Source organism: Rhea pennata, chromosome 7 (genome assembly GCF_028389875.1).
Source record: "Rhea pennata isolate bPtePen1 chromosome 7, bPtePen1.pri, whole genome shotgun sequence".
Lineage (NCBI taxonomy): Eukaryota > Metazoa > Chordata > Aves > Rheiformes > Rheidae > Rhea > Rhea pennata.
The window spans coordinates 2782141-2804944 of NC_084669.1; the positions used below are offsets into that span (position 1 = coordinate 2782141).

The following is a 22804-nucleotide window of genomic DNA, read 5'->3' on the forward strand; positions in this document are numbered from 1 at the left end:
AGGGCTACACATTGCAAGCGCCGTGTTTGCAATATTCATGCTGGTGTTGCTATTTCTACTTTAGATCACGTTGACGTGAGAGACTTTTTCTCCTTTGCTCGGGTCCTCTGTAAATATAAACTTTTTTGTTAAGGTCTTGGAAAAAATAATTGATTATTTCTTAAGCTCAGCAGTATACTCAAACTGGTATACAAACAATTCTGATAAACCAAGTGAAAATGTACAATTTTAGATAACGGCCTTTAAATGATATCCACAGTGGCTACCCAAAACCCATGGTGGTTACAGATGATGTCAGGATATTTCACAGTCTGGTCACTACCAAAGTGACAAAGTGATTAAATCTAGAGTTTTACCAGATTGGGCAGCTTTATTAATCCTCGACCAAACAGCAAGATAAGCTTGTCTGCTGGTAGAGCGAGGAACACTGGGTTTCTGCTGGAAGAGTTTTCCTGTATCCTCACTGGAAAGAAATGTTTTCCCTTCTGTTTGAGAACTTTCCTCATTCCTGCTGGCTCCCCACCTTGGCAAGTGAACAGGCGCCACAGACTCCTCTTGGGGAAGCAATGCCCTAATAATCTGTCCCTGGCTCGCGCACGCCCTCGCCTTCCCCCTTCACCATAAAATACTTTGCATCAACTTGGACAACAATCAGTTTTAATCTGCTGTCGCATGAGAAATTTATGACCAGCAGCAAGACGCTGGAGCTTTCAGCCGGCAACCTGGGGGAGCTAATCCTCTTTGGAAGGGTACGTTTGCAGTCAGAATGGATAAAAACGTCAAAAAGATGTCAAACAGAGATTGACAGCTTGGACTCCCCATCCACCAGGGGAAGCTTCCTGTGCGCTAATGAAGACAGGAATTAACATGAAGACTTTCATAATCACAGTCCAGTCAAAGTCTGTATCATCTCTTTTGAGGAAAGTACCAGAAGCTTAGAGTCTATCCAAGCCACCGCTGCTGGAGATGTACCCAGAAAGCAAACTGTGTTCACAGTAAATGGTATTCATTTTTAGTAACAGACTTGAAAATTGTACACAATTTATTTCTGATTTACAATGCAACACAGTGCACAATAATGTATGAGTCAGAAAATCATGTCAACATACTAATATGAAAACCTGCTAAAATAAGACTTTCTAAATGCAAAATTGAACTTTTTAAAAGATGTCACTACTTTTCTAAGTATTATGGTCAGGACAATGAAATACTCTACTTGACCAAATATTTTCTTAGCCTGGTACATTAAGCCAGCACCTGAATCCATGCTAAGGCACCTAAGACTGTCGGGGGTTAGTTAGCTTCACATATTTAGCAGTGACTGGCAAATTTCTCATTCTTCAAAAAAACGGTCAACTGCAGTCACACATCCAAGTATGAGTTTATGGACAAGACTTTTGGAAATACTGGTTATCCTCCTTTACAAGCGTAAAGAGGGTAATTACTGAAATAGTCCATTAAAGATGATGGTCTACAAAGCATCAGCGTACAACATCATGAACTCCTCACGTACAAGAAACTGAACTCAGAACTCAAACAAATTAGTTACCCCCTTAAAATACACTACAAAACATACACATTCTCCTAGCGTTTTCCTCTCAGATATCTTTAACTTCATATTTATCATTAGGCAAAGCCAACTTTGCTGATAACATCATTTGTGAAAAGCTATTTGGAATTTAACTAACATTATATTGGCAATAATTCCCAATTCAATTAGATCAAGGGCATTTCTCAAACAAATGAGCCCTTCATATTGATCACAGAATAATCAAATTATCCCTGAAAACCTGCTACTAAAGAGCATATATAATGCAAATAAAATGAGAATAAGCTAAATATATATGCTATAAATAACAAGCACAAAACCTGCAAGAGCTTAGATTCTGCAAGTAAATTAGGCAGAAAGAAATAACAGAGATAGGTAGATAATTATTATAATTGAATTTACAATTTCCATTAGAAAGTCAGATAAATTTAGTACATGCTCATTTATATAATAAGCTATCACTGAATATATTAAGTAGGCCATGTAACGCTACTCAGGGCAACACTGCTGAGAGATGAGCAAGATGAAGCCTGCCAGTAAGGAACTGGTGCAAAGCCCAACCTGACAGGCAGTCCAAGTGCCCAGACGCACCCTCCTTATTCACCTCCCCTCTTGAAGGGAGCCTCAAGATCCATCTTGGAAAGCTCCTATTAGGCCTACAAAGATCATTGATTCGCTCTTCTCCTTAGAAGCTTTGAAATAGAAAACAGTTTCCCATGTTCTGTTTTTTTTGTTTGTTTTTTTACATTTAATTAAGAGCTATTTTGCAGAGCTCGTATTTCTTTTTCAGTGGTTAATCGTGAACCCTCCAAGTGTCTGAACACGCTTTTGCTTTCCGAGACACTGACAGAGGCTGCTGGTTCACAGTCAGACCTATTTTGGGCAGGCTCCCTGACTCGCGTGTACCTCAAGGGAAGCAGAAACCTTATGTAAAAGGCACATCTGCAACACAGAAGCAATCTGTTCCTTCTATTTCAAACACTGAATTGCTCCCATTTGTTTGTTTTTTTTTCCCTGTACAGAAAAGAATCGAGTCTAAAAACATTTGTCTCCATTTGTTTATAGAAACAGACTACAGCATACTAGGCATGTGCAGGATACAGGAAAAATAAAGAGGACAAAAATATTTTTACTCTGTGAAGAAGTAAAATATATGAGAAGATCCTCTTAGTCAGAAAATACCGTAAAAAAAAGCCATGAACAAAATTTGAGTTTCACAGATGGAACCTTGTGCCGTTATTGTAAAAGAGATCCCTTCCTCTACGTCTCTTCTTCGTGAAATTAAGTGTCACCAACACGGCTAGCTATGGAGATCCAGTCACAGGCACTTCTGTTTTAAGGATGAACAGAGCTAAGTAAGTCACAAGCAGTTCAAATGACAAGTAATCATGGTACTGTGCAAACACTTTCAAATACTGGATTCTAAATTACAGATTCTTGTTCCTACCGTTGGTTTTAGGAAGAATCTGAGTCACCTGACAAGCACCAACCTGCATATTTTTGTTATCGGCACAGAAAAATAACGTATAACCTGAAGTCTTGAAGGAATAGCACTCGCATGCTAAACGGGTGACAACACTCCAGAATCTCAGCCGACAGCATCAACACAACTCCGCTAATCTAAATTGAATTATGGATGTTTTAAGCTAATTGACTGCTCACCCCAATGTATAAGGTTATGTGGAAAATACTGGATGCAACCATGATAACTGATTATTTAAACTCTGTTTTTGTACTTCCCATACTACAGTTTGATCTGACTTTGCATCACCTCCATGAAGTGCCCTTCCTGGAGACTAATTTGAGGACAGAACGTAATCTTGAGCGTTCTGTTGTGCCAGCACACCGCGTTCCCCTCTGCCCGGCACGCGCTAAACCTACCCTCTCGTGCAAGGGGGGCAAAACCCAAGCGATCCCTGCTGCACCACCAGCTTCTGGCTAGCTTGGATGCCCGATCTGGACACCTGGGTGCTGAACAGCGCCGTTCCCTGGGAGCTCGCGCGGGAATTTCGGCAGCGGATGAAGTGGGACCGGGACTGGGCAGAGGTGCCGTGAGGCACCTGCATTACAGCGCATTTGATACAATTTTTACACTGTTAAATGCATGTGGAGTCTATTAGTATTTCAGCCCATCCTGTAATAAGCAATGGCAGTTCACTGATTTTTGAAGCTTATAAAAAAGTGTTTGTGAGCCGTTTAGAAATTTTTTGCTCTGACAGAGCTTAACCCATCCACCTGCAGACTGGCAGAAGCAAGCCAGGGCAGAGGACAGGGAGAAAGACATGTGTACAGCTTAAACCACTGTCACAAATAATGATCAGATACAAATAAAAATAGAGGCTTACATAGAAAGAAAAAAAACAGAAATGCATAAACATAATTCATATGTGTATGTGAATACACTTAAAAAAATTCTAGTCTCACTGGTGTTTTGGTCATCTTCTAGCTACAGAAAGCCCTACTCTCATAAATCTGAGTTACAAATTCAACTTCACTTGCAGAAACATGTGTCTGGTCATTGCCTCCTGACAAGGTGGATTCCACATTGCTTCTGTAAGCCCTAGAATTGTTGTCTCATCCAAATCTCCCTTCCCCACCACCTTCTCCTCCTCCAGCTCCACCAAAATGTTCAGGTTTGTCTTCCTGCCTACCTAGTCCATCCTTCCTGATTATTTTTCAGACCTTGAGGTCCCATGATAACAAAACTTGGATCTATGCCTAAGTGTCAGTCTTAGCCATCGATTCTCATTCATCATAACAGAGCAAAACCTGCTTTTCTTTTTGCATCAGAGCGGACAAAACCATCTTGTGGGGGGGGAAGTATCTTCTGGATAGACATTATACTTCTAAGTGTCATGGGAAGCCTGAGATTCAATCAGAGGGTTCTGGGTTTTTTTTGTTGTTGTTGTTTTTTTTGAAAATCTGGAGTATCAGAATAGGATATGTTTATTTCCATTTGTGACCAAACACAGAACACGTGTTAAAATTAAATAAAACTGTCTAATAACATGCTTCCCCCCCCCATTTCATGTTTTTTCAGCTTTTCCATGAGAGACTGTTAATGCTAATGCTTCCCAACCCCAGGTGGAGAGCCCTGCAGCAAGCCTTGAGCCCTTTCCCTCCAGCCACCTTGGTTGAGGGCAGGGGAGCTGAGGAGAACCTCCTGAGGACTAATGTCAAAGAAGAAAACAATTCATATCACTGAAATAATTGCTCCCTAACTACTATCTAGCGTAGTAGTTTCAGCTGATTTTCACCTCCTTGGCTTTGGCCACTGAAGACTTTTAGGTCATTTTTTTTGCTCACCGCACCTAATATAAGAGATGGAGAGCGATCAGCACTGCAGTACAGACACTGCAACATATTTAAAAATCTTCAGGATTTTTACTTCTGTGAAAATGCTTTCAATATATGCAATTAAGCAGTAAACTTATTCCCAGCCTGAATGTTGCTAGCGCAACAGTCAAAACGGCCGCTGCCACCATTAGGCGCGTGGGTCTGGTTTGGGTCTCGCATTACGCACCGCTTCAGTCCTTGCTACGCTCGGCTTGCCGAGGTCTGTATCTACTGATGGATTGATCAAGATCTCCTCTGAATCGTTATCTGCCACTTAGGAAGCGTTATAGTGGATATTATAAATGTAAGTGCTCCTTTGTCTATTTTCTTTGAGTTTCCCTTTTCTCCGTGAATACTAAGCAGCTGGTTGATTTTTATGCAAGGGTATGTATGAACCCATAAAGAATCAGAAGTGCCTAAAGGAATCCCTTGATGTAATAATAATCCTTGCAGGAGTCATAGACTTTTTCTTTAAATGTTCCCATATATTATTAAGAACATTTTTAGCAGAACAAGTCGTACAGTGCAAGAAAATATATATAAGGGTATCATAGTTAACAATGAATAAGAGGACAATGAGAAACTTATAATTAGATGATTACTGGCATAAAAGACTTAAGTAGACTAAGTTAACGGCGAAGTCCAAACAATCCAAGATTACAGTCTCAGGCACTACATGACATCATTGCCTGCAGTTTGCTTCAAAGCACTGAGCATTCCTTGATGCATTTATCAAGGCAGGCTTTCCTTCTCTACACTTTTTTTTTTTTTAAATAACTTACTGAAAGGCAAACTGTATTGAACCAGGTAATAACTTCTAATGCTGGGAGATCTTTCCAATTTAAAAGCTACTAAGATAAGATTATCTATAATATTTTTCACTGATTTTTCTTTATTGCTACAAACCACATTTGAATTTAAAAAAATCATCAGTTTACTAGGCAGGTAATTACAAACTCTAGTTATTTCACCCATGAAGAAGGGTATGAAAAACTGCCCATTGGGATTTATTCATAGCAATAATAAGAACGTACCCATCTGATCTTTCATGTTCAGCATTCCTCATTTTCTTTATGTTCTTTAAAACTTACTTCCTATAAGCTTAATGAAATGAATGTGCAGAACGACTGCTGTAAGACTACTGTAAAATATTCTAAGACTAATACCTAGGGCTTTGTGGAAAAATCTGTTTCAGACTCATTTTCCAGACCTCTTAACTATATTCCCTATTCTTCAAAAGTTTATAAAAATATAGATGCTGAAGAAAATTTTACACACTTAACTAAGCAGATGTAGCTTAAATTTGACCACATTTCTAAGGTATGGTCACATCGTGAGCTCCTTCGAGGCTGGATGTTAAACAGCAGGGCCCATTTTTACAGTTACTAAATAAATAAACAAACAAATACAAGTTTGCAAAAATCCAGATCACATTACTGTTGTTACAGTCTTCCATCTAATGATAAAGAAATCATGTTCATGACAGGTATAGGAGCTGCACAAGGTTATGCTCCTAACAGCCAACGAGACTGAGGCCAGGAGCTCAGTCGTCTCCAGACCTGCACTTTAACCATCACAGCCTGATGGTGTTTGCAAACAGTACAGTAATTACGTAGCGTTTGCCTGCTGAACAGAAAGCACCTTCAAACAGCCTTGCAGGGAAGGGAAAAGCAACCTTGCAATCTGGATTTTATGCCTTACCACACATTTTATCATCTCCTTGTTTAACATGTCTTATCTGAGAATTGATCTCAAGTTTGCAATCCTGAGCTACTACCATGACCTAAAATGAATAGTATATTATACAAAATTAATTTGCTATCCTGGAGCTCATAAAGGAGGTGAGGAATTTAACAAATCTGAAAGCTAATTTCAATTTCTCAAGTTTCTTCACGAAAACTGATTCCTTAGACAAAATTCCTAGTGGTCTTCCTGTTCATTCTGCAATTTTCTTCTCAGGGGCCTGTATTCAGGTTAACTGTCCTGCTGAGAGGTTAGTGAAACACATAGAGTTTTGTCACACTAAGAGCTTGGTATGCATAGTTGGAAAATAGAGAAAAAGAGTTCACAAAGAAATTTAATGAAAACATTCACTAAAACCATGCAGCTCCAGGGAAGCGCTACTGAAGAGACCCTGGGAACAGGAAAGTTTTCAATGTATGCCTATAACAAATAAATCACTGTGTTGTGAATAACAGAACTCACGTTCCTAAAGTTACTCCTACACTTGTTTTTTCCGTTTAGCCTGCCAGTGTTAAATTGGTGCAACAGTTGAAACAGTTATGATTTCAAACCTGGGGAGAGATGGGCTTGCTTACTGTCGCGCACCGCGGTGGTTTGCGTTAAACACAGCTATTCACACTGTAAGATTAAATTCTTGCCTGACTCTTTTTCCGCTGAGATTAGAAATACTTTCTCTAACCATGAAAATTTACTGAATAGCAAATTAATCAACAGTTTCATCTCAATGAAGAACTTCAGAAAACTGCAGGAAGACTCCTCTGCGAACAGAAAGGAATCACTACTGTTAAGAAGTTTTTCACGAAGCAACTCCTTTTGCTCCGAGGGAGCACGTGCATTTGCCTCTAGGAAACAAGTGGCAACCGCATGCCTGCAAACCAGAGCTCCAAAAGGGAGCGATGTCAGGTACACATTTTATTTCCTTTCCTGAAACATGATTGAAAGCATATAAAAACAAATTCGCTGCTGGGACTATACCCTGTCAGTTTAAGCTCCCTTACAAACATAGCTAACAGCATTTTGCTTAGTCTTCTCCACGAGAATCAATCTAACCTGCCCTCGTGTCAGTTAGGATGAGTGATGCCGTTCCTTCATGTTCCCGACATTTTTTTGCAATTACAGGAAGTGGTGGATCCCCGCCAGCAGGATGACCTCTGGCTGTTGGCCATTGAAAGTATAAAAGCAAATAAAACTGCAGAAAATGATCCCCATCTCTGGACTCACCCTTTGATGTGCAGGGGGGGATGTCGTGGGGCTAATCAAGTCTTGGCTTTCCAGGAGATTCCCGTAATCTGCCATGCTTCCTTTGAGAGGCAGCGGAGGAGGGATGTCCATGATTTCTGAACTAGACATACCATTCAGCTCCAAATCTGCAAAAGGGAACATTCATTTAACTCTTGGAATAACCCAACTGAATCCCAAGAGCTAGACTATGCCAACTCTCATGGCACTGACACACTGATGACACGGCACATGAAATATCTTCGTCCTCTCTTCTTCGCCTCTACAACTATCTGAAGTTCATCTAATGAAGGATTTTAAAGTACTACAAATGAACAACCCTCCTCTCCACGACTTGAAAGCAGGTATGTTGTGTCAAGATGGGCTAAGTTTTAGGGTAGACCCTAAGATACTGGAAAGATATCTCTCTTTTTAATAGAAAAGGAAGATTTTGCTTCCTTACGGTTTCACTAGTGAATATTCATAGCTCATATAAAGCAAATGTAGTTTTATCAACTCTAAGCTCTGCACTTGCATTTTGCATGTTAATAAACAACAAAAGTAAGTAAAAAAGTAAGTAGGTGCACCCACAGAATATAATCGAGCCAAGCTTTATTTACCTTTCTATAGCAAACTAGGAGAAAGCTTTCTGTAAATAAAACACACAAATGAAAACCTATCATTAACCACATTTCTCTCTCAAAACTTTTCAAACTCCAGATAACTACAATAAACGAGCAGTCATCGTTAGGTGTTTAAGTAAATAAAATCATGCAAGAGAGGGTAGAAACATTTTTACTACTATTGGCTGGGTAGAAAGTTCTTTTCTCGTAGAAGATAAATCGTAACAGGTACACGCTATGGAGGAGAATAGCCTGAGGGACAATAAAGCTCCACTTATTAAGGCCGAAGCGATACAGAGGTTTTTGTGTTGAAATCCATCCATGGTGCATTTCAGGGTAATTCAGTCATTCCAACACATGCAAAATCCACTATGAGCTCTACGAGATAAGAAACTTAATTTATTTTTGACAAATTAGGGAAACTGTTTTCATTCACAGAATGAAAAAAAAACGTTATTTTTATTTTACTGGAGTGATTTGTGAAACAAGTGGAAGACTTGTTTATGTAGATATTTTTATTGCAAGGATGCTATCAATGTCTTACACAATGCGTCCTTTTATTGTTCCCTAAAATGGGCTCTGACTAACACAATTTAACTGTAAGGCAGAGGTATTGATTTGTCACTGAAAACTGTAATTTCACCCTCCCTCCTCACACTTGAACTTTCAGCACATCAGGAACAAGAATCTTTCCCATCCCAGGCTTTCAAACTTTCAGTGGCTTCTCCCACATCAGGCTGAAAAGTGTTATTTGTCCTTCAGGACCTGAATGGTTTTATGGACTCTTTCTTTAATACTTCTTATTTTTTCTAGCAATCCTTGAATCTCTCATCACCTCTTCTATCCCTTCTGCTTGTCAGCCTTGCTTTTCTCTACAGAACTTTTCTCCATTCCCCAAATGTTGCAGTATTCCTTATATTTTCAAACAGGTATTTCCATCAAAATCTACTTCTACTAAGCCTACATTACTAAAATGTATAATTTGAAAACAACAGTATCCACTTATTACCAAGTATTAACACTGAAAGGGAACTTTCTTGTTAATTTGGTATCAATGTCTAAATATCACCGGCATTTGAAGGCATAAATCTCATGGAAAACAGCTCTTTGGCACAAATAACTGCATGTGCTTGCTCATCTACAGCTACACCCATCCTATTTATTTATTTATTTATATGCAATTTAGGAGAACATTGGGAGATCTTTGGAAAATTGTATTTCCTTTCCAGGCTAAGTTTTAGCAGGACCCTGAGTTGTGCTTTGCAGAGGGAAACCTTCTTTCAGTATTTATTGTAAACAATCCATGTTTTAAGGTCTCACTACATACTTTCCACAGGTGGAAAGCGAAAATCTGCATAGTAACATGCTATTATCTGTAGATAAATGTTACAAGTCCAGTCTTACAACCTTTTAGGAGGCAAATTTAACTGTCCCGAACATTCATTTTCAAATGTTACATGAGATTACAGTATCTAGCTTCTCCTGTGCCATTATATGTAACCTAATACCAGCTACCAAGAAGGTAAGACAAATTTGGTTATGAATTAGAATACTGACATTACTAGTATTTTCATAATCATAACTCTGAAGTAGGGAAGCTATTGATCACATTCAGGCAATTCATACAATTTCAGCTGAATGCTCTCCAAAGAAACCACAAACTGCCAAAACTAGAATTTCACCATGGTCAGAGAAACATTGACTTTTTTCCTTATAATAGTTTATCTACTAAAAAGATCTAAAAATAAAATCTTTGCAACAGAAGCATTCTGTATCTTTACTGACAGACTACTCTTCTATTTTAGAAACTATGTTATAACCATCAAATTAACTTCCTCTCCATTTTTGGTCAAAAAAAGTGTATAGGGAATTCTCATTTAAAAAAAAAAGTTATTTTTTGAGAATACAAACACTTTGTTTCTTTAGCAGCTAAATCCTACTGCTGATCCTACATATCTGAGGCTGACATTTGGAAGATCCACGGAAAGACACATGAGCAAGGTTTCCGTGAGAGGTACGGAGGAAACAGCTTGTGGAGACAGCTGCGCTACACGGTCAGCGACACCCTGGAGGGCCACCAGCTCTCCGCACAAGAGCTGCCCCGACCTGCTTCTCCTCCTCTTCCCTACGCTCCTCCGCTCTGGTCACAGCTCTCCCTTTCTGCAGTTCCCACGGCCACGCACGGCACCCTCACAACCCGACTCCTCTGCAAGATAGCCCCGAAACCCTGTAAACGTGGGCAAAATACTTCCACGCACACAAGCGGTTCATAACACGCACTAACTGGACAACTTTTTTCACCTGAACCTATCGACCACGTTGTACACTCCGTTCTCCTATGCCACGAGCAAACGGGCAGAGTCGCTCAGTGACCCGTAACTGCGTGTAGTCTACTTTTGCACCAAACTTTGGAATAGCTAGAAATGTCAGCGTTATAATTCTTTAAGCAATTATGGAGATGTCCCATATATTTTGCAACAAGCAAGTTTATATTACATAAAGCCCATAAATCTCTAGAATGAGACAAATATTCTCAGAAATACACGATGGTTTCAGATACTTTTTCAAAAAAAGAGAGCAAGTTGGTTTTAATAAATATAAGAAGAAAGAATCCCATTCAGAGAATATTCTTTGCAGAAATCCATGTAGTTCATTTTCTCTGTATTTTCAGTTTTTAATATGCTGGTAGTTTTCGGAAATTAAACCTGAAAAGGAAGGAGCGAGTTCACACTTATCAAAATGATTGTTTAGGGTGTCTGACTATGCAAAGGAAATGCTGCATTGATTTGCACTTGCTTATCCTCTCCCACATTAGCTCTGTAATCACCAACTGGAACAGTTACAGGAAAGCCACACGCCTTTCAGAGGACAACTCTGTTACTACAGATTTGTAGAACAAACACATCCCTGCTCAGAGGACACATTTTTGCTATTTGCTGTAACATGAATTTTGCAAAACACTCGTTATTTGAAGAGAATATTTAAAGCAAATTAAAAGAGTGAACTCAACCAACCAAGATTTTTTCTTAAAATAGACGATCTATATGCATCTTTACTAACATATAACTCTTTTCTGCTATATGAGAGGTCACTTGTGTGTACAGGTGTCTGTGCGTGTGTGTGTGCACGCAGGCGCTAAGTGCCAGCAACCGAAAACTCTGAAAGTCAATTTTTGGAAAACAGCATGTAAAAAAAATAAGTTTTGTATTACATTTAGTTTTGTCATAGGGTTTCCTGAAGACTGAACCAAACATACAATATTTTACAGAAAAACTGAGTGACAGACGTCAGGATATCAAACAAAAATAGTTGTAAAAGAGACGTTTTATTCTTTGCCTTGCATTCACTATATAGCAAATTAAAGTTCTTCTAAGGTATAAGTACATTAGACGATTATTTTTTCAGTCTTTATCATCCAAAATGCCCTACAAATCCAAATACAACACTCATTTTTGATAGTTCCTAAATATACGAGTAATTGCTAACGCTTATTTGAAAAGGAAAAGAAACTTTGTCAATGCAACAATTTGCTTGCTTTTTTAACATGTTGAAATATTTTTTGTTACTTAACAAATGCAAGAAGTATAGCACTGAGAGCTAAATTCTTGTGTCTGCAAGTCATATCACATGGTGGATGGCACAAAGACTAAACGAAAGAACTAAAAACTAAGATGGTGAGAATTTCTGGGCAGAAATATTAATGAAAAATTTGATCTTAATACTGATTTGTTGCCTAAAATAGTTATTCAGGTCCTAAAGTTGTAATCTGTTTGCAGAAATATGGCTGCATGAGTGAGCACTATAAAAAAATTCACATACAAGGGACTTGTAGAAAGAGGAAACTTTTGTTAAAAGTAATGTAATACTAAGGAACCATATCTTTCCTGGAACTTGGTCTGGACACAGTTCTGGGCAATGTGCTCAAGATGACCCTGCTTGAGTAGGGGGGTTGGACTAGCCGATCTCCAGAGGTCCTTTCCAACCTCAACCATTCTGTGATTCTGTAGTTTTGTGAACTTCATTAAAACAGAGCAAACAAAAACTTACTGGACTGTAGGCTGAAGGAAAGTTTTGTCCGTGGAGTTATTGGAGGTGGTGTAGCTTGAGAGCAGGGCGAGGAAGGAGACACGGAAAAACGCCTTTCACTCGAAATGACGTTAATGACTTGGCTCTTTGGTCTCTGTGGTCTCAGCGGGCTGATCTGCAATGAAAATCGTAATCCTTTCACTACAGCACGGCACAGAGTATAAGCAGCTACCGGCAGTATGACGACAGTTCATCGAGGTTACGCAGTACAGGAATCCAAGTTATTACTGCGCAGCAGAACATGCAATTGCTACATCTTCCCACAACTTCCTAAACCGTAATAGCGCAATGATAACCTACAATACGTTTGATTTAACTCAGCATTTCACAGCTCCAAATGTTTTTCCCTTCTCAGGAATAACAATGAGACAGTGCAGAGACCTTCCTTTAGCCTGGCCTATTTTTCTGAAGCAATGAGCCAATTCCCAAAACATGTGCTTAAAGCATACGAGAGCTGTAAGTCTATATCCTCACACAAGATTGCCCAGCATTCAAAAATCTTTCCTTTCTTCTCGCAGGGCTCTATCCCCTGCTTAAAATTTCTCTCTCCAGATGTCTGCATGCTCCAGGTCTCTTCTGAGGCAGAACTTACCTTCCAAATCCACCTCCCTGATTCTGCATTTCTATACTCATGTTTAATCCACTGAAACAGCCCTGTTCTCTTGCTCTGGTGGCTCCATAATCCATTTTAATTTTTCATCAGAAGCTCTGAAACACTACCTGTAATCTGATGGGCAACTAATATTTTTGTTAAGGTTGACTTCAAGGTTATTGACTTCAATTTTGAGCTCTGCTGTTTCTTACCTGCCCACTGGTAGCAGTATTTTCAGTAATCACAGGGAGAAAAGGAAGTTTTCATATGCAGGAGATCACAGAAAATGGAGCAGAGGCCTACAGTTGAGATGGGCAGTGAAGTGAAGGTACTGTAGCAGGACAAAACAGAAACTGGCAGCAGCTATTCCTGCTTTCTGAATAATTTTGTTGCTTCACATTTTTTTTTTAAGTATTTTGTGAAGGAGAAATTTAGAATGAATGCTACCTCAGATTTTCAGAAAACAAACCCTAAAAGATTGGTTTCCGTTATGGGCTGTATCTCTGAGGCCCAACTAACAGAAACGGCCATTAAGTACATAACTTTTTATGAAAGAGAATAAAGACTTTGAGTAAAAATTTCAGAAGTTTGTTTGATACTAAATGTTCCAGAGACCCCAAAGGTTTCTTTTTGCACGATCTTTTAAAATAGATTTTTAATGAACTGGATAAGCATTGTAATCGCTTTCTTGGAGGTATATAATGACAAAAAGGGAACAAAGAAGAATGCACTAATTGGCAGGGAAACCTGGAATTCCAAAATCAAGAGAAAAACCAACAACTGGAAACAAACCTAAAAGCAAATCCACAAGTTTATCTGGTCTATGGCCGTTCATTTCAAATAAATTTTAACTTTTTATGTCATACTAATAAGCTTGGTCCTCTTCTCCAAGGTTCACATAAATTACGGTTCTGCTGGAGGAGAAGAGCTCTAGTTACTCAGATCTTAGGAGACTGCTAATCCACAGCAAACCCACTGCTAATTTTTTTTTAGTCTAATGAAAGCAGGATCAATAGTGAGTGGTGTTAGATGTCATTAAATCAATAAAACATACAGCCTATTATTCTGATTTCTAACATAAGCTTTTGAGTTGTCTGTTAACTACCTGGCTTCAGTATTAGATCTGTTGTCAATTCACAGAGTGGAAGAACTAACAATGAGAATTCACATTAAAGAAGTTTATTTGATACTTAAAAGAAGATGCATGTCTCGAGAAAACTATAAAGACATAACTGATGATCTTCACATATCAAAGTGTTTAGTTTATCTTCTGATAAGATCAAAGCAGTACAAGATCGCTGTAATTAGGGTTCGGGTTTTGAACAGTTAGAAGATTCATATGAATACAGTGAAATTTGGGGAAAAACATATTTAAGCTATAAAACAAGACAACACATAGTACGAATCTTAGACTTTTAAGAAAGCAAGATCTCCTCGAAATAATTCTGCAGTTTAAAAGTCTTCTCATATTCTTCCACAAATATTCGCCGCATTGCAAGAAAAAGTTCCTGCGTAAGAAAATCCACCAGAGCGAGGGAAATCCCCACTTCATTAAACTGCACCGTATCAGAACACGGCGACTCCAGTTCTGCACGGCTGGGATGACCGCTGCCCAGCACGCCAGCTGCACGCCTCGCTCGGTGTCACCTGCAAATTCAGAGAGCGTGCTGTCGATTCCATCGCGCAAATCGTTTAGCACGGAGTAACGCAGGACACGGAGGCGATTTGATTTGGCTGCTGGCGCACCCCTCCGTTCTGAAAGCAAACCTCTGACAGCTGCCTGCCTGCGGTAGGCAAAGACTACTTCAGGTTGCAAATGCTGAGAGGCACTGGGTGACTGTGGTGTGTACGTGCGCACGGGTGGGCTTCTGAACTCCCAAGCTCCAGCCTGCCACTTGCCAGCTGCAACTGGTGTGGGCAGGTTGTAAACTGTGGCAATACCCGGGTGAAACAGGACTGACACGTACTGCATCCTCCAACAGAGAGGCATGAGACAGGGCCACCGATTAGGGGGCTGCTCATGCCCCGTGCTTCCACACGTAGACTATTTAGATGGAATAAATAGGCCTGCAAGGAGAAGATGCTGGAAACGGAGGAGATCCATTGAGACAAGTGCCTCGGGATGCCAAGAGACCCGGGCACCACTGGGTGTCCAAGAGTGGTAACGACAAGCCAGCACAGAGCACGAGGCAGGCACAACTGCCCGGGAGCCGTAATGTCCCCCGGGGAAGGGACGGCAACACCGGCTAGAAGCAACTTTGAGGGAGCGAATGAGTGGCCGTGTGAAATCTGAAAAGATCTGTTACAAATTTCACCAATCAACTGAAATACTATAATTCAGTTAGTAATGCTACAATGAGTTCTAAAGTTCTCAGCAGAAAGAATCCAGTAACTAACACTAAATTAATACTAAAATCTCATTTTTAAAGCTGTCTACATGTTTATCTTAATCTCAATTTCTAGTCAAATCCTGAGTCCAACGTTTTTGGAAAAAAGAAATCCTTAATATTTTTATTTGTTTTCGTCGCTGTCTTTTTTTAGGCTAGCCTACATTCTGCTCCCAAGCTCCTTAGACAAGAGAAACCCAAGTGCCTTAAATTTTTGTTCGTAAAGCACAACAGTAATATTGCTTTGGGTAATAGTGCTCTTGGGTAGTTTAATTTTAAAATGGAAACTTAGAAACAATGCAACCCACAAAAGTAGAATGATGGAAAAATTGAATTTTTACCCACAGAAAATGATAGGTGCCATACCTCTCCAGAATACAACATTTTTAAGACAAATCAAATTTTATCTTTACGCTACCTGTCGCTGTATTTCTAAAATTCCTGAAAACGTTAGTGGGAATTATACAATGACTCCCTAACTAATCTTTTTTGAGCGTTTTCTCCATTTCGCACATTAGAGAAAATCAACTACATTAATATGAAGCATTAAAAATTGACTTGTCATTTTGAAGGTTGCCAAGTACTTTGCAAATATTGAAAAGAGAAAGTTTTTCTTTCCACTGAACTCCTCTTTCTATCAATACTTTGTAGATCTCAAGAACCTCTTCCATTGGCTCAAAGTATCTGCAAGAAATGAAGGTTGTATTTAATTTTTCCCCTCTCTGTCTAACCAGGGGACAATTAGCCATACTAGTCATGCACTGAGAGCTCTTGAGTGGGGAAAGAGAAGAAAACTCAAGTTAAAACGTGTTGGAGCTGAGCCCATTTGTGTTCCTCAAAATACAAACCTTTCTTGAAAGGAAGACAGCAGTCTCTGCCTTCCATCATCCAGAAGAAACACAACTGGAGTAACTGTAACCTGGCGCGTATCACGTGCTCCTTTCAAGTATGTAAGATCTCCGCTGCCTCCAGTGGACACCAGCCCAGGAACTGCTGTATGGCTTTTCCCGTTGAAGTAAATGAGGTGGGTGCATCTCCAGTAGGACTGCTTCTGGATTAAGACATTACGCTTCCAAAGTAGTCAAATGGGCATCAGTCAAGGCTGTAACTCCATGAGCAAGCACATTTTTCTGATTATATTGTTTTTACGATCCTTGCTGCATGGCCAACGAAGAGTTAAATTAGTAAGAATAAATATAGGCATTCTGCCCCTAAGAGGTAACAGGGATAAGTCTCATTCACAGAAATTGGTACTGAATGCTGCTAGTTTGAAGATCAAAGAGGACAAGTGTCCTGAAGTAAATGAATCTGCCCTTGGTAAATTGATGACGGCTGTTTCCAATCAGGCAATGGGCAGAAATTGAACCACAGGAAGTTCCGTGAGGGGGAATTTCTTCCCTGTGAGAGTGACGGAGCCCTGGACCAGGTTGCCCAAAGAGGTTGTGGAGTCTCCTTCTCTGGAGATAGTCAAGGCCTGCCTGGATGCAACCCTGTCTAACATGCTCTAGGTGACCCTGCTGAGCAGGGGGGTTGGACTAGATGATCTCCAGAGGTCCCCTCCTACCTTACTGATTCTATGATCTTGTCTTTTGTGCACTCAAAAATGGCTTCAAGAAGTGTTTGCTCCGTAATTGTTCTGGGGACTGAAGTGAGGCTGGCCGAACTGCAGCTCCCGAGATCTTCCTTCTTGAACATGGGTGCAAGCAACATTGGCAGTTTTCCCAGTCATGAATCTTCCCTGATCTCCAAGACCTTTTGACGATGACAGTGATCTTGCAATGACATCAGCCAGCTCCCCCAGCATCCTCAGATGCATCCTGTCTAGCCTGTCTAGTCTCATGAACTCCTGCAAGCCCAACTGACTTCGCTGCTCAAAAAAAATCAAATTTCTTCTGCTTCTCTCCTGCAGACTCTGCTAGAATGTTTTGGGATTTGGGAGGTGTGAGTGCAAACCTTAGCATTTTCATGTTTAGGTTCAATCAAAATATGACTGCTGCAATGTGCCTAATACCTCCAGAGCTCAATGCACTGTGCCAAAGAGATGAGACATACAGAAATTTATGCAAAATGTACTTTCTCTCTGAAAACATTCTCACAGCACTCATTTGACTTGGTTTGGCAGGAGGAACCTCCATTCTAGCAAACGAGGACTGATCCCAAATTTACTGACGTCAATGGAAAAACTGTCACTGGTTTCAAAAGAGTTTGGGTGAATCTCCTGGAACGCACAAAGAATTTAATATGAGTTTTTGCTAAGCTAATACCAAGAACTGGGGCTATCATCATGAGCAATTGCTCAGAGAGGAGTAGTTTCAGAAGTCCATTGTAAATGTTACAGCCACCAATGAAAGACTCTGCTGAATTAAAAGTTCGCTGTGCGAATACATGTGCAAATTTTAAGAGATCATTACTGTTATTTCTTGAGGGCAAGTCTTAAACTATTGCCATCAAAACAGGAGTCCTCTCAGGGGCTCCAGTTACAATTAGAAGTTCATACATTTGCTGCTCTGGCTTAAAATGGACTTGCTTTCAATTTAAGAAATAAAACTTCTAAAGTTACCTAAGCCTTTAGGACAGTTTCAGAGAATTAGATATATGCCAGGAAGAGAGGGCTTAAAAGAGATATACCCTATAGTTAATATCCTTATACACAGCCACCAGTGGAACTGCTCACAATTTTCTGCCCAAAATAGCCTTTCAAGAACACATAATTTCCATGCATGAAATGACCTTATAACATTTCCACCAAAAAGTGTCTTGCAGTAGTCAGTGGAAATATGAGAAAACCCATCACAATCTACTGGAAACCATAACTTCAAGAGACTGCTAAAATGGCAGCATTTATTTTACTTCAGATGTATCATTTGCTCCTTCCACTGAACAGGCATATACAGATTTCTGTAGATTTTCATGCAATATATCTCATTTTTAAAATATATTTACTATTGATTATCAAATACATTAACATGATAACGTATTTGGGCAGCATTATTTTTACTTTAAAAATAAGCTTATCTGTAAAATTCAACATTCGATTTTAAAAACAGAATGAACATTGTTCATAATTAAAGCATTACTTGCTATCAAAGTTACCGTTTCTGAAAGGATCACTGCTTCAGACTGCTGCAGAGAAATATCCGTAGATTTAAAATCTTTATCAAATATTTCTTGATGTTTGCTGTTTCTTTTCTCCTTCTTCTTTTCTTTCTTGTCTTTATCAAGGTCATCCTTGTCCAATTTATCTTGAGACCTAGAATGCATTTTTTTTGGCAGGAGGGGCTCAAGCACAAACCTAAAAAAAATAAATGTTTTAAAAAATTGTGGCTTCAATCAATAAAATACTATTTTCAAAACACTTAAGTTTATTTTTCATAGTCCTAACAAGGCCTGAACTCATTTGAGTTCAAAGATGCTTTGTTAATCCAGTAAAACTTAGCAGAAAGCAAAGCACGGGCAGAAGTTCATAAAAATCGTAATTGTCATGATAAAATTTACGGCAGAGCTGCTGGAGGATCAGTACTGCCTATTTCCCTGCCCCGCAGTAAATCCCGGTTTACAGCCGCACAAACTCTTGAGTTTCACCGTATGTGCTTACATAAAAATGAATTTATATCTCCGCGATCCCACTACGCACGTTGGGGCGGCGAGGACCTTGCGCCGTGCGCCTCGCAGGCGCTCCGTCTGTCTCACACCAGCTTTGTGCATGTCTTTAAAACAGCCTCAAATTCCTCCCGGATAGCTTTTTTTTTTTTCTTCCCCCATGGAAAAGAGGATATATGTATTCCCAGAGTTGGGAAACTCCTTCGCAGCGGTGCAGCAAGTTCCCACCGGACACGCGCAACACGGAAGGCTTTCGAATGCTTGCAACTTGGCCAAATTACAGTACATTTCCATGGAAGAAACTCAAGAGCAAAAAGGTCGGATGGATTTTCAGTTTAACTGTTTCACTGGCAATAACTGAGGGTTAACTTCCAAAGAGCAGATGGGTTTTCACAGCGGGAACACTCCTTACCCGAAGCAACTGCCAAACAGGCACATGCTTCCCGCACGTGAACATAAGTGATGCTGATATAGCGCTATCATCACCTGGAAGTTTTACACTCCATCACTACTTTTTTTATTCCGGCTATGATGAAAAAAAAATCCTTAGGGGTGTAATGAACTTCTAGAGGAAAGCATTTTTGTTTTAGGAGTTTTTATTTTATTTTTTTTAAGAGAAAGAACTATTCCGAATAATATAGGAACCTTTTTAGCTATTTTTTTAATCCGTAATTTAAACAAAGCTCTCCTCTGTTCCACCTTTTTTAATGACTAGCTTAAACAGGAGGGAAAGAGACATTTTCCTTTTGACTAACTAAAAATATCCTTAGCCAGGCCTAGAATATTTTAATAATTTTCTTTGCATTATAAACTACTAAAAAACATAGCCTAACTAAAATTACGCTAACAGATTTTAAGATGATGTCACAAATCATATCACATTTCAAACCAAGCCAAATCAGAAAACCTCAGAGAGGAACTAGCTTATTTTATATAATTGGAAAAATACTTAGTAAGCCACGATGATGTACGCCTGCATAGGCCCCAATCTTGCACTGCGAGACAACCACAGACAATTTCTAATTAAGTTACCCTAATCACTGCTATTAGCATCAACATCCAGTGGAAAAAAAACCCCTTATTTATGTTGTGTTACATCTGGGCTATTTTTTTTTATTATTATTTTAGTTTGAAACACTAAAAAAACCCTTCAGTTCTCAGCATAAGTTAACTCATTTTTTGGAAAGATATTCAAAACAGCACCTGCAGCAACGAGCCCCTCCGTCACTGCTGTCATAACAGAAAGCCAAAATCATATAAGTTGGGAAACAAGATCATAACACTTTGCTGTTACAGAGATTTCTTATCTCTCGGTATTGAAGTGCTTTACAGAAGACCTTTCAGCCCATTTTGCAGCTGGGAGAAGGACTTGCCCGCGGTCACAAAGTGCACTGGCGGCAATTGCTGCCGCAGCACGGGGCTCTCCTGGCTTGCATTCAGCCACCTGAAAGCTGCCTGGCTACATGCCGAAGTACAGGAAAAGTCATCTGCACGTGCTACCGCCTCACGCACGGATTACAAGCTTACAGGAAGAACTGCCACCTTTTAGGCAATGATTAATTGCTTCCCTTCTACGCGTTACCATTGTTAGTACTATTAATTATTTGGATGCAATATATCAGCGATAAAACGAGCTAGTATCTGTCAGCATGCCATGCTCATACTTAAAGTACGTTCAGGCTTTCAAGATGTAGCAAATGGGATGTCACTGGGACTTACTGAGACTTCCCCTCTCCCAGCTCAGACTTAAGTGTTCCTGTGGATGCTTCCGAAGTCCCATTTTAAGCAGTGAATAAACCAAAGCTCCTTTCTTAAGGTCAGAGTGTTATTGATAAGTAGAGTTGGAAGTTGTAAATGCAAAATGCACACTATGTAAGTATCTGCTTTGAGTTTTTACCATTTAAAACCTAAAAAGCTGGGAGACAGCATAAAACATAAGTTGGGTGATCTGGGCAAAATGTTCCATCAGATCCATTTTTAATTGTTTTTCTTAGCTCCACCTCTAATCTCAGAAGTAACATAAGAGGAGTGGGGAGCTAGAAGGAGGGGATGGACAACTGACTATAGCTTCCTCCAGCTTTATAGTTGCAGACCACCCATATAATTCTCACTGTCTTTTGCCAGCTTTTAGAGGTCTTCCACTAGGTTATTCAATCTGATGATTTTCCTGCTCCTGCTCCACTGATCAAGCAGATGAGCACATTTGCAGGTTCCCTTGGTAATCAAATTTGCTCATTATGATGCCCTCATATTTATTACAACTATATTGCCCTGGGCTCCAAGCAGGAGCTGAGCTGCAAAGTGATCTTTGGGAGTCTAATTTTTGTGTTCATATTGAGTTGACCCATGAGATCCTCCTAAACTGCTAAGCAACACAGCCTATAACACAGCTGGGATGGAGATGCAAAAGTCAGCAAAATAACATTCAGCAAAGAAAGAAAAATGCATACAACCATTTTGAAAGGAAAAGAGAAAGAGGCAGAGGAAGCATGAGAACAAACAAAAGATGAGACATGAAAGAGGAACACAGATAATCTTCCTCTTGGATACAATAAAGTTGCCCACTGGCCTAGGATGGTAGACATCCCCAAGTCCCAGCAAGGCAACTTTAGGGATGAATTAGTCAAAATGCATTATCATCCCTGATACAAGTGTTGCTGTCCTGTGTTTTTACAAAGATGATTTACTGTGTGTATGTTGTAGAGGGTAATGTAATGAGATTTGAATAGCTCTCTGTTTGTACTTCATTCCCAATGGGCATATAAATTGTTTGTAATCAAGGTAAGTATCACGCTGGTCCTTAGGTGCTGTACTTAGTTTTATTCAATGCTTTTGCTCTCTAGTCAGGTAATAACTCCCTCTGAAGGCGCACAAGGGACACCAACATTTCTAGCACATCGCTGCAATTTAGCAGTCCTTCAGGAGGCTTAAAAAACTGCCACTTGGTTAAATATTGAGTTTCTGCATTATGGCAATGTTGGGGTGGGGCAGAAGATAGATTGAAGGACATTGTGAGGCTGAACGGACAGCCCAGACAGAAAACAACTTCTTTCTTTCTTTTGAGGGATGCGACTGTGAGACAGGGCTTAGCAACAGAATTCCCAGGGCTCGTGTGAACTATCTTGCTAAGTCCTGAAGTACAATCTTGCCGTAAGCAGCTTTTCCTCTGGCAGCAAAGTGAGAAGAAACGACTGAACAGTTAGCTGATGCCTTCCCTCTCCCAAGCTACACCTGTTTAACCCTACAAGACTGGCTGAACATGCATTTCATCCAACCCAGTGAAAGATCAGTTCTGAACCATATCATCTACAACGTTTCAAAACATGGTAATTCAGCTCCTGTTTGCTTAGGGATTTTTGTTCAAATGCTTGGAGTTTTTTTGTTTTGTCTTAAACAGGACTGAGAACAGCATTATTTTTATCTTGGTAAAAATAAAAAAAATAATATACATGTGTGTGCGTATATATACACTTATATGCATATATATACACACACACAAATATGCAAATGTATGTAAACACAAATATATATAAATATATATAAATAAAATCTAGTAGTATATCCTGAGATGAAAGTTCATATGAGGAATGCATATTTTCTTTTTAAGTAGTCAATGTTAGGTGTCATTTAACAACAGCATCCCCACTCCACATTAGTCAGTCACACTGTT

The 22804-nt window shown here is 39.6% G+C and overlaps 1 protein-coding gene across 2 annotated transcripts in view; it reads right to left on the minus strand.

The window, feature by feature from the left end:
• Positions 1–22804, minus strand: part of DOCK1 (dedicator of cytokinesis 1) — a 298286-nt gene that overhangs the window by 2474 nt on the left and 273008 nt on the right. For both annotated transcript variants that reach the window (XM_062580681.1, XM_062580680.1), the window contains exons 49-51: positions 18628–18826; positions 12517–12670; positions 7850–7995 (exon numbers count right to left, since the gene is read on the minus strand). In XM_062580681.1, the coding sequence (XP_062436665.1) occupies positions 7850–7995; positions 12517–12670; positions 18628–18826 (499 nt within the window). The remainder of the gene's footprint in view (positions 1–7849; positions 7996–12516; positions 12671–18627; positions 18827–22804) is intronic.